This window comes from Diabrotica virgifera, chromosome 8, assembly GCF_917563875.1.
Source record: "Diabrotica virgifera virgifera chromosome 8, PGI_DIABVI_V3a".
Taxonomy (NCBI): Eukaryota; Metazoa; Arthropoda; class Insecta; order Coleoptera; family Chrysomelidae; genus Diabrotica; species Diabrotica virgifera.
This window is the reverse complement of record NC_065450.1, coordinates 194,955,799-194,969,563: the sequence shown is the minus strand read 5'-3', so window position 1 is coordinate 194,969,563 and position 13,765 is coordinate 194,955,799. Positions and strand designations below refer to the sequence as shown.

The 13,765-nt window shown below is 34.2% G+C and overlaps 1 protein-coding gene across 1 annotated transcript in view; it reads left to right on the top strand.

The window, feature by feature from the left end:
• Positions 1-13,765, top strand: part of LOC126890525 (uncharacterized) — a 236,605-nt gene that overhangs the window by 213,273 nt on the left and 9,567 nt on the right. Inside the window, exon 5 of the mRNA XM_050659530.1 lies at positions 1,408-1,606. Within this exon, the coding sequence (XP_050515487.1) occupies positions 1,408-1,606 (199 nt within the window). The remainder of the gene's footprint in view (positions 1-1,407; positions 1,607-13,765) is intronic.

The window sequence follows — 13,765 nt, the reverse complement described above, 5'->3', positions numbered from 1 at the left end:
AATTCACAAGTACAGAACATGTAATTTTTTACTATTCCGTGTATGATAGGACAGAAAAAAGAAGAAATTGGCATTGTCAGCTGTTAATGTCAACAAAAAAGAAGAAATTGTCTTTGTCAGCTGTCAATTTCAACAAAAAAAGAATAAATTGTCATTTGTTAGCTGTCAATGTCAACAAAAAAAGAAGAAATTTTCACCTGTCAATTTGTAACACACCATTAAACGTCAACAAAGTTGAAGAAAACTGTATTGTTAAATTTGAATCCTACATGTTTAATCACTGCATAGTAGGTGGCGCTAGCAATAAATATACTAATTATGTCACACTTTAAAAATCCCTAGATTTCAAAGATAAATCGAGAAAAATCCCTTTCTTCACTGAAGCTCCAAAAATCCCTAGATTCGGGGAAAATTCCTAGACATGGCAAGCCTGATCTGTACGCCAATAGAAAAAATAATCAAGTTCGAAAAATATTTGAAAAAGATGATAGCTTCAAGTTACCCAGTTGACTCGTGAAACAACTAATCACAAATGTTGATCAATTAACATCTGAAGAATTAGAAAAAAACTAATGAATTTGTTAATGAAAATTATGACATTTTTAAATCCGAGGAAATCTACAGGGCGTACTAATCTAGTTCAACATAGAATTTATAATGGAGATGCAAGACCAATTCGTCAAGCCCCACGAAGATTACCATTTGCCAGACAAAAAGAAGTCGTAAACATAAGACAAGATATGATAAATGCCGATATCATCGAAGAAGCTTCGGGCCCCTGGTGTACACCAGTGGTCTTGGTAACTAAGAAAAACGGATTTACTCGCTTTTGTGTAGACTAAAGAAGATTAAACCAAGTTACACAAAAAGACAGTTATCCATTGCCACGAATAGATGATACACTAAACACTTTATCAGGTGCTAAATGGTTTTCGATTCCAGACTTAAAAAGCGGCTAATGGCAAGTAGAAGTACATCCTGATGATCAAGAAAAAACAGCGTTTTCAACTGATCTTGGTTCCGACAGGTTTCAGGTTCTACCATTTGGACTTTGTAATGCTCCAGCTACGTTTGAACGTCTGAGGGAAATGGTTTTAAGAGGACTTACCTAGGAAACATGTTTAGTATATCTTGAAGATATAAAAATTATGTCCAAAACCTTTGATGAGCATCTTAAAAACTTAGGCGAGGTATTTGACAGATTGGGAAATGCCAACTTTAAGCTAAATTCTCTCTTAATTAAGCTCTTCTCTATCTTAGGTTGGGGTATGTACTTTTATGATACTGATGTTAAAAAACCACTTAACTGTTAGATACCATATTCGTGGGCTTATTGGTTTGAAGTCCATAATTAGCTATTTTGGGTTTTTGTTAAAAATATATGATTAAAAAAATTGTTTGTTGCAGGTTGCCCATACGGAACCACTCAGTCCCCATCAGTACCAAGAATCAGCTTGGAGCGATCTGTCTTTAGAGATCAGATTATACGAGGAACATTTTAACGATGGTCGGTTGATTCTGCGATGCGTTGCAGATATCGAAGAAATTTACCATGTAGAGGCTGTGCTCAAGTTAGGCAGTGTTCGTGATCCCGTCCCAGAAAGAGGTAATCAAATGATACTAATAAAATAGATCTAAGATTTTTTAACGAGTTGGTACATAAAAGACGAGTTGTTTCTGATTACTCTTTAAAAGATTTCTAGAACTTTTTTGGTTATTTCTATACCTAAATCTCATAAATATATGAAAATCTGTAATTTTCTAGGCCCGTTTCTAAACACATAAAAGAGTTACTTATAAAGATTATGATTTCTTGGATATGATTTCTTCATTTAACATTTTATTTTAAAACAATTTACTTATAAAAGTTGTAAAATGTATAGTGCCTTTTTTACATCTCAACAACAAGCTGGCAAACAGAGAATTGCGAGTGTATTTTAATTAAAAACTGTTGAAAGACAATAAATACCCGAAATACCTTGGGGTTACTCTAAACAGAACGCTCACATTCAGAGAACACCTGACGAAAACAGCAGCAAAATTGAAAACACGCAACAATATAATACAGAAACTCTGCGGTACTACATGGGGGTCCACAGCATCAACTTTAAAATTCTCTGATCTTGGCCTGATATATCCGGTGGCAGAATACTGTGCACCAGTGTGGCTAAATAGCAGGCACACCCACCTGGTCGACACCCAACAATGTGGCTACCTACCCTTAGTAATATAGCACCACCCAACCTACGCCGCGAACATGCATTGGTTAAAGAATATAACAAAATAATGGACAGTCGCCAGCTTTTAGTCCACAACGACATCCCCGATATTCTTGGAAACCGTATCCGATCCAGGTTACCCCCTCTACAATCTGCTTAAGCGCTGCAGCAATCCAACTTTCACATAAATACCCGATGGAGAGAAGATTGTTAAAGTAAGAAAGAGCCGCATTACCATAGTCTACCGGACATCATAGGAAAACCTAGCAAATTTGCACGTCCCCGTAAGATTTGGGCAGCCCTTAATTCGAACAAACTGTGGAAGATGCGCCGACTCCCTCTACAGATGGGGTAAACTTCTCTCGCCTTGTGACTACGGCGCTGCAAGATAGACGATCAGTCACATTGTTGCATAAATTGCACATTGATGCATAAATCTAAATATATTCTGTGATGTACTTAAGCCATACGCTAAATAAAAAAAATACATCTAAGAATACGCCTTAGACAAATAATAAATATGATCGATATCCACGTAATGACTAAAAAAATAATTACTGGGGCCTTAAAGCACAAATTGGTAAAGAGTAATTTTTACGGCCAACTATATTACGCGAAAGCGTACATGAAGGGTTAACCGATAATTAGCTGAGACTAATCAACTTATGGGGATATAAGATTTCCCCATAAAATGAAACAAAGGAACATGGAAATTACCTGACAACGAAACCGTTAACTATGAGAAGATTGAATGATGTGTGTGTAAAGCATATTTATATTATTTAAATTGACGAACAAAAGATAATATACATACATATATAATCGGTGTTTCTCTTATATCTGAAGGTGTCTTCTTTACTAAACTTACGCCACTTTTTTCTGTCTCTAGCTAATTTTTTGGCTTTCTGTCACGATTTTTCTCTATTCTTTAATATTTTCATCAGCATTGCATTCCAGGTTTTCCTTGGTCGATCTCTCCTGTTTTCCCTCTCGGCCTCGCTTCTTATGTTATTTTAACTTGTCTGTTGTCATTCATTCCAAATATGTGTTCCGTCCATTTTAATTTCTTTTCATTCATTTTTTCCTTTAATGTTTTTACTTTTATTTATCTTCTAATATCTTCGCTACGTCTTTTATCAGTTCTGCTATCTCCACGACATTTCTTAAATAACTCATTTCCGCAGCTTGCAATATCTTTTCTTATTTGTCGTTTAATACCAAATTATCTGCCTATATGTAGTGGTAGCCACTAAAATATTACCATTTTGGTTTCCCTTGCTATTTATTTTTTATTTAAGAAGTTTTTATATAAGGAATGATACGTTCTAATGGCTACTTTTATTCTATTTCCGATTTCATCATCCTGTGTCCCCTTCTTATTTAAAATTATTCCATGGTATTTAAATGTCTCTACCTGCTCTATTTTGTCGCTTAAAATTTCAATATTTACATTAACTTCTTTGTTGGATATTGCCATCACTTTTGTTTTTTCCACATTTATTATTAGGTTGTAATTTTTTTATCCTGTCTCCCAGATTTCTATATTTTCTTCCAGAGCTTTTTCACTCCTTGTCACAATAACAATGTCGTCTGCAAATACACAGGATTCGATTTTTATTTGGTTTTAGGTTTGTGTATCCTATGGTATATTTTTTTTTGTTTTTGGCCAACACTTTTCCATTGCATCGTCAATAATTACACAAATAAACAGTAGTGGACTCTCCTTGTCTGACTCCGTCGTTATTCGTAAATTTACTGCAAATAAGATTGCCTGTTGCAATACAAACTCTGGATTGTGGTTATCAGTTCCATATATACTCCCTTATTTGTCAAGCTTTGCCATATTCCCACTCTGCTCACCATGTCAATAGCTTTTTCATATCTAGGAATTCCAAATATACCGTTTCATCTTTTAGTACTGTTTTTTTGATGATCTGCTGCAGAGTGAAGAGTTAAAAGGTAAAATATATAGAGAAATACATGCAGAGAGCTCTTCTTGAACATTTCCTATACAAATGTTCCTGATAATTAAGTAGAGAAAAAATATCTGATAACAAGAAACCGTATATTCTACCAGCCATTCAAGATACTCCACATAGTAGTTTACTGCAAGTAGCATTTGAAAATCCCTAGTCAATTCAGCTCCCCTTAATTTTTTTGGGATACTTAGAAAGTAAAATTGTAAAAAATAGACCAAAATCTATTAAAGAACTAAAAAATGGATACAAACTAAAATAATAATAACTAAAATTATAGACTTAGTCCAGGAACCAAAGCTTTTCACCTCGCAATTTTTACAGAATGAGTCGATTTGATTGAAACTTTGAGAATAAGTAGTGGATAGTCCAAAGAACAAAATCTATATCATGCCGAAAGGCGCTTTTACCATGGGGGTGGTTGACACCCTATCTCGGGGGTGGAAATTTGTTATTATATTTTGATCGCAAAAGTTGATAAAACTATCCATTCTAAGCAAAAAATGTTCTATACATTTTTTTGATAAAATTAATATTTTTCGATTTATTCGCTATCGAAAGTGTTAGTTTTATATCGAAAAAATCAATGTTTTTTGATAATATACTCATTTACGATTCACTCAATTTTTGCCGTAGAAAATTTTTTTTTAAAACAAGTTCTTGGAAATTAAATAACCTACAGTTTCATATTAAAGACGTTTTCGTATCTCTGACGCCAATCTTTCTATTCTCAAGACAATGGCATTTTTTACAAAACTACAAAAATTCGTTATTCGCTTTTAACTCCTGTTTTTTAAAACTAACCATTCTAAGCCAGTCAAGCTTCTAGAATCTATTAATAATACATAAATAAAGAAGAATGAATATGGCCAATGACTAAAAACATCGCTAACTTACATTGTTATGCTTCCAATTGGATTTCTCCGGTTTTTTTTTCAAAAAAATATATTGATTTTTTAACCGCAACTTTCTTATTTTTTATCTTAGAAAGTTTGGTAAAAGGAATTTTGTAGATTTTCAAAGGATCTATAAGCCTCTTAATAATAAATCTTTTTAAAATTTTCAGTCGCAAAAAGAGGTGACTTTGAATGTTTTGGTAAAGGTGGTTTTTGCATGCTATTACAAGTTTTAATTGTCAATAGCTCACTCAATTTTTGCTGTAGAAAAATTTTTTGCAAACTGGGTTCTTGGAAATTAAATAAGCTACAATCTCATACTTAAACATTTTTCGTATCTCTGATGATAATCTTTATATTCTGAAGATAAAGCCATTTTTTTTCCAAACTACAAAAATTCGTTATTCGATTTTAACTCTATTTTTTTAAAAACTAATCACTCTAAGTCTGTCAAACTTCTAGAACCTATTAATAATACATAAATAAAGAGGAACAAACTAGGTTAATAACTAATTTTAATTAGGGTGGTGATTAGGAGGTTGCTTCCGATCACTTTTTCGCTGAAAAAATAGGGACTGACATTGTGTTCATTATAAGTCTTTTAATTTTTAAGCTAGAAACTTTTTCTATTTCTGAAGATAGATATTTTTAAATACTTTAAATTAGTTTCAACAAGTTATTCTCGAAAAATGCATAATTTTCCCGTCTTTTGACTTTGAAACTACAATATTTAGCATTTGACGAAGAAGAGCTAACATATAATAAAGTATAGCTCGATTACTATTGGTCTTAAAGAAAATAAAAAAATACGGTTTTGTTTATTTTTTCAATACGTACAGTTTTGTTAAGTAAAGTTGTTTTGATAAACCGAAAACTTTTGGAGTTATTAGCATAAAACTTATTAAAAACATTGATTTTTTCGATATGCAACTAACATTTTCGATAGCGAATAAATAAAAAAATATTAATTTTATCAAAAAAATGTATAGAAAGTTTTTTTGCTTACAATGAATAATTTTACCAACTTTTGCGGTCAAAATATAATAAAAAATTTCCACCCCCGATGTGTAGTGGCAACCCCCCCTCCCATGGTAAAAGCGCCTTTCGGCATCATATAGATTTTGATCCTTAGACTATCCACTACTTACTTTCAAATTTTTAAGCAAATCGATCCAATATGTAAAAATTGCGAGGTTTTGTCCTATTTTAAGCTTCATTACTTGGACTTACTAAAATTTTAAGAAGAATTCGCTGCTTGTCTCTCTCATGGTATTTTAGCTGAGATTCATCCACTGAAGAATATGCTTTAATATTTGCCTAGTTAATAGAATTCCAATACCCAGATGTGTATTTAAAAAAAATGTTAACGATGTCGTCACGATGATATAAATGAAGTGTCAAAATATAATCTAAGAAAACGCCCATTTAGAAACAAAAATCAACGGGATGCAGGATTTTCCTGCTAAGACTACGGTTTTAGAAATAATGAATTTACTCCTATTGTTTGCATCACACTTTATGTCATAATTGAATTATTCTTCTTCTTCCTTAACTTTTCCTTTTTAGGGGTCGCTGTTCCTTACTCTTCTTCGCTACCCAATTCTGTTCGTAGTGTCTTCTTCACCTAAACTTTTCTCTCTCAAGTCGTCTGCCATACAGTCCTTTTATCTTCTCCACTATCACTCCTTCCATAAACTTTTAACAGCTCTATCCTTCGTTCCACTTAGTATTCAGTATTCATTTCTACCTTTATTCTAACGTTACCAAATCATTCTTCTTCTTTACGTACCATGTGCTTTCAAAACATTGGATACCATCATAGCTATCCTAATTTTATTCACTGCCACTGTAACCAGATAGAAGGAGATTTTCTGTTGGAGTGAATGCACAGAGAGTGATAAACTCCAACAGAAGTAGGAAAAAGAAGATCTACTTAATGTAGCCAAAGGAACAAAAATGTGTGGCTTCTACGTTGGAAGAAGCTGAAGTAACTAAAATACTACTTCGCAGTAGTACTTGTATGGGAAGATGTAAAGACAAAGAGTATAGACTTGATATAGGACTGGAGATGGAAAATTATGAATAGATAGATGTAACTTGAATAGCTAGCTCAATATGCAAGAGAATGGCCACTTGACACTCAAGGAAGGATTCGGCCAATTTGCACGGCTATTTCTGGCTGGACAATAAATTAAAGGAAATGACAATGATGGCTAGAAAAGAAGATATTAAGACACTGTTCACAAAGTAGATAAGGTAAATATAATAATATAATGAAAATAGAATAAATTTTTGGGCGCCAGAAGAAGGATAACTGGGTTAACCCTCTTCCAGGTATTCTACGCTGCTATAGAGTATATTAAATTTGTAATAAAAGTATATTAAATGTACAAATATAGAGGAGTAATATGAGAAAAAAAATATGCACAATAAATATATATTTATTAAATTTAACTACTAGATGTTCACAATCTCCGAGTTAAGACAAGTAACTAGTATGTAACTCTAACATGACAAAAAAAAATACTAGTGAAAGTCATTTACAGAATTACCTTACAAATATAATCTAAGAATAATCTTAATAAGGTTAGAAAATCTGAATAAGGGTACCTCTAATACAGAAAGTACAACTTACACTTGGTTAGCAGTAACTACCCTCACCCAATAACAATGGTACGAATATCATACGTACACTTAATTCAATACTACCTGATAATATGAACAAGATATTTAATATATGTATGTACAACTCAATGAGTTGACGGGTACCAAGTCCCTAAGTGAACCAACGGAGTTCTGGATACCAAAGATCCTTTTACCGACTCGTGGTTCTTAATAATAATGGCAAGTAAAACTAGTACCTTCCTGAGGGGATGGGTACTAGGGATTTATTCGAATTTAATATAAAAATTAATAGTTAAAGTTAAATAATTTGAATAATAGAAATTTTTAATGATATTTGAAGTTAATTTGAAAAATTTAATTTAAAATATACTAAAATAATTAAAGGAGTTTAAATAGTTATATAAAAGGGAAACAAGCCAAAGAATAATAAAAAAAATATAAGAGTACCAACACTATTGTATGGGAAAGTATCTGAGCTCAGAGATTCTCACCATGGAGGTTACGCAGCTTTGGGGAACGCTATCAATTATTATACTGTTCTGTAATACTATAAAAATCTTGAAAAGGGAAAGGTTATGTGCAATAAATTTATAAAGTACCTATATGAATAAACTAAGTATCCTGAAAATCACAAAAAACAGTCTAAATTTTTACTTAGAGCAAACCGAATGTTCATCAACACAAACCCCTTTTCACAATCTTCCAATGTTCCTTGCGGTGCGTTCCTTGCTGTGTATTCCCCAAATTGACCGGGATGCAATGAGCACAAGGGGGTGCTAACTCCCTCTTGCAACTGTCCTGCTGGAGGTACAAGAAAACAGGTGGAAAAAAAACCAGTTGAAGGTACAGGCGAAAAAGATAGATATGGAGATCTTCCAGGCTGGTCTCCTAGTGACCGTCTCTCTAGAAGTGGTCTACCTTGGTGGTCTTAGGTTTTCTTTTTTTTTTATGATTTCATAGTGGTGGTTTAAATCTGCATTCAAATTCTTCAACTTCGTATTCACTAATAACTTTATATTCCCTAATGCTGGATGGATTCAATCTTTAATTATAATTTGGATCTTGAAATTGTGGGTAAAATATCAAGCTACCGACCTGCCACTCCGACACACTTCTAGAAAGCCAATCCCCTCTCGTTAGCTGGCTGACGATCTCCGTGGGCAATTCAATTCCCCTCTCCCATCGATACGCTGTCAAACGCAAGCAAACCAATGTTGCCACACTTAAAATGTGACGTCACAAGCATTTAAAATTCTGTGATGGTGTTATGTTATATTTTAATAACCATTGAAAGAAAATAATTCTAAAAATAATGAAATAATATCTTCCCATCAATAATGGATTCTATAAGGGGCGGAACGTCACATTCCCTTTTGACCACGAGAAAAAAAAATTTTAATTAAAAAATTTTTTTTTTTTTTCACATATTAAACTAAAGTAGTAGTACTTAGTGTATCATTCCCCGTTGATTCGCAAGATTACAAATAATCACAACTAATAATCAAGGGAAAGCAGGATGGTCACTGCAGCAACTAACAGGAATTGCAAAAGATGACCCGAAGTCCTAGTAAACGTGACTGGTTTTTTTTTTTTTTTTTTTTAAAAGCCAAACAACCTACAGATGAGATTTAATTTATAAGGACAAATAAGTGTCGAATTGGCAGCAAATCCAAAGTTGTACTATCCCTGGACATCAGATTTATAAAGGGTATATCCAAGGACGAACAACCAGGCAAAGGTGTGAGCCAATTCATACCCTAACGCAAGTAGATATACTAAAGTCACCAAATAAATCAATAACTAAAATTAGTGAAGAATAATCGAACACTCAATCCAAAATTGGAATAACAATGGACACCAGATTTGTAATGGCATATCCAGAGAAGAACAATCAGGAAGATTTATGGAACAATTCTCACCAATACCGAATAATACAAATAGTAAACATACCAAACGAATCCAAACACATTAACCAAAATAAATGTGGAATTGGACACTCAATCCAAAATCGGACTATCAATGGACACCAGATTTATAAGAGCATATCCAAAGAAGAACGATCAGGAAAATTTATGGACCAATTCCCACTAATACTAAATAAATAACTAAATTAGCTCTACATCTTCCCTCATTCGGTAATATGAGCCTATCTAAACTAAATAATAAAAATGAAGGGTAACTTATAAGTACTATGACTCTATGGTAAATACAAAATATGACGGGAACGAGCTCCCAATTTTTTTTATAAGACTGTATATTCATTTGAACATACATAGGATTATCCAGGAGATATTCCTGAATCTAAGCAACAACTAATGCCTGAGGATAGAAGAGGGAATCTACTAAAAAGAAAATCAATAATTTGTCCCGACGGGTTGATCACTAACATTACGACTCTACGTATATGGATAATCAAAGCATCAATATACTATGAACTAAGAGACATAAAATAAGCAAACTAAACTTCCCTATTATCGTGTGAAAACGTGCCTGGAATATCTGGACTAATTACACAAGAATGGTTAGGAAATGTTGCGCACCGTTTCCCGACCGGAAATATTATCATGCATAAACATCCGCATACTCAACCATGAAAGACATGGATTACGAAATCGGATAGCAGTGATCAGTTGCTGAATTTCGAACCCACGTATTCACCAACTTTGAGCATTAACAGACTAGTTCATAAGAAGAAATATGAAAGACTCAAGAATTCATCTATAAACCAAAATTCCAAACTCATTCCAGAATTATACTGTGGAGAAAATAAGGATCTGAATTATTGTAAAGTATCTAACATGTCCGTGACAAATGTCAATAGCGTAACCCAATAACAAATTAAAAACCCCATCTTTCCAATATGGCAAATCCAATACTTACATGATATAAAAATAATATAAAAAAATAATAATAAGTAGGTAATCAAATATCCAAAATATAACACATAATCTAAGATATGGTAGTGTAACATAGTTCCATTTCTATTCAGCAAGAATACTTGTATGAGCCGACATATCCAAATATCTAATAATCAACAGCCCTTTTATTATAAGAGGTTGAGTACACAAACTAAAAGTACAAGTGGGGATTATCAACTTGGTAATACTATTGGCTGGATTAGTACTTGAGAATATTTGTCCATGAATTAAAATGCAATTCATAATACAGAAAAAATGATAAACTCATACAAGCGGTATTACACAAGAATTCGGTACCTAATAAGTAACTAATAAGTGAGAAGTCATCAAACCATGCCGAAGGTTAAAAATTATGCTATGGTCCTGCACTCTCTGGTGATTAAAAATTTAGACTAAAATACTATACCATAATAAAACGAGCTAAAGGCAAACACAGGAAGATATTAGCTTAAACAACCCTAAGTTAATCTTCTTCCGATGAAGTTGAAGAATCAACATCGTCCATGGTATTGTCAGGCAGTAAATCCTTTACATGAAATTGACCAATTCGCTTATTAGTCAAATTGTCCTTTAATTCATAAATCAAAGGAGATATTACCCTTAAGACAGTACATGGGACATACTTCTGGCAAAACTTTGCAGAAATGGCATCACCCTTACTGGATTTGACAAAATTGCGCTTTAATACTCGATCACCAACAAAGAATCGCAGATCTCGTTTCCTCAAATTATAGTGCTGCTGGTTCCTTAGGTAAGAAGTTTTTAACTTCTTCCTAATGTCTGCGAAAATATGAGGTAACGTCTGGAGATCATCTAAGCGATGAAGGTTCTCAGATATTTGAGGAAGATTTTCGGAATTGTCTGAAATTACACCAAAATAATCACCTGATAAAGCAACATTCCTACCAAAATTCAGATATGCTGGAGAGCACTGGGTAACTTCATGGACAGAAGTCCTTATGGCTTGAGCTATGGAATGAATATATTGATCCCAAGCTCTGTGGTCTGGGTATGTATAGGACCTTAGAGCTGTGACAATACTGCGATTTACTCTCTCAGTATGGTTTGCTTGTGGATGGTAGGCAGCATTATAAAAGGTCTTCTGAACCTTATATTTAGCTAAAAGATCTTTAAAGGCCTTTGATACAAACTGAGGACCATTGTCACATGACACAATTTGGGGAACACCGTACACCAAAAAGACTTGTTCCTCCAAATATTTCAAAATTGCTGGAGTTGTGGCCTGACGAAGAGGACAAACTAAAGGAAATTTAGTGAAATAATCCACAACTACCAGGCAATAGGTATTACCCTTGTAGCTCCGAGGATACGGTCCAATGAGATCCATTGAGATCATCTGCCAAGGAAAATTGATGTTTCTGAAGGAACCCATAAGTCCAGCTTGTGGTAGGTTACTTGGTTTGCAAGTAGCACAAACCATGCATTTAGAAATGTACCTTTTAATAGACTTCCGCATGCCAGGCCAATAATATAATTCAGCAATGCGGTGATATGTCTTATAAAACCCAAAATGACCAGCTGTAACTTCATCATGAAACATATGCAGAATATTTTCCCTATTTGGCGTAGGCACAACTATTTTCCACTCCGACATGTTGGATAAGGACTCTATCGGACTAAAGGTGTGTTTGTACAGAACATTATTCTCTACCTTAAAATCAGGATATTTTTGTGGGTCTTGAGTAACCCTATCAATCATATTCTGATACCACACATCAGGGGTTAAAGAAGACAGATCTAGGACATTAATATCGTGGACACGTGAAAGAGCATCTGCAACCACGACTCCGTTTGCCTTTCTATGGACAATCTTATATGAATAGGCAGCCAGTTTACATATCCATCGAGAAAGTCTCTGAGAAGGGTTTTTCATACTATGAAGCCATACCAAGGAACTATGGTCCGTAATTATAGTGAAATTACGACCTTCCAAATAATAACGAAACGCTTCTAACCCATGGATGATAGCTAAGAGTTCTTTCTCTGTGGTTGAATAGTTTTTCTGGGCCTTATTCAACTTCTTACTAGTGTAAGCTATTGGGTGTTCAGAGCCATCCTTCAACTGAAATAATACGCCACCAGAAGCAGTATTAGAGCAATCTGTCATTAGATAAAAATGCTCATCAAAATTAGGTGACATCATGACCGGAGCGCTCGTTAAAGCATCTTTAACGCGCCGAAAAGCTTCATCGGCCTCAGGAGTCCAAGTAATGGTCTGTCCCTTTTTCCTGTTCTTCAAAAGATCAGTAAGAGGAGACAACAAGGTAGAGTATGACGGTACAAACCGACGATAATAGCCACACATTCCCAATATCCTACGGACTTGGGTGGTGGTCTTAGGTATGGGAAAATTTTTAATAGCTACTATTTTCTCAGGATCAGTCCTTAGCCCCTGGTTATCAACAACATAACCCAAGAACTTAAGACTAGGACGACAAAACTGACATTTATCCAAATTGATCGTCAGATTAGCTTCCTTAAGACGTAAAAATAACTTATCTAAAATTTCCATATGAAGGGAAAAATCGGGAGTGACAACCAAAATATCGTCCAAATAATAGAAAACATAGGGCTCTAACTGTGGACCAATGACTAAATCCATCAGACGACACATTGTCTGAGGAGCAGAAACAAGACCGAAAGGCATGGTGACAAACTGGAATAATCCTTTACCACTGACAGCAAAAGCAGTATACTTCTTGCTCTCTTCACTCAGTGGGATCTGTAAGAAGGCCTTAGACAAATCAATAGAAGAGATGTATTTGGCATTCTGAACTTTGCTCAAAATCACATCTATTCTGGGGATAGGATAAGCATCCCTGTTCGTTGTGATACTGTTTAGTTTTCGACCGTCAAAGCAGATCCTGAAGGATCCATCCTTCTTCTTCGTTAACCAGAGTGGGGAACAATAGGACGACGTTGAATGTTCTATGATATTTAAAGCAAGCATGGAATCTACTTCTTTTTCTAAATCTGCCTGCCAGGCTTGAGGTATGGGATACTGATACAACCTAAAAGGAGTGGGATTTCCCACTTCGATAGTGTGAGATATTAACGACGTACGACCTAGTTTGTCTTTTGAAGAAAGAGTAGTGAATTTAGAGATCATA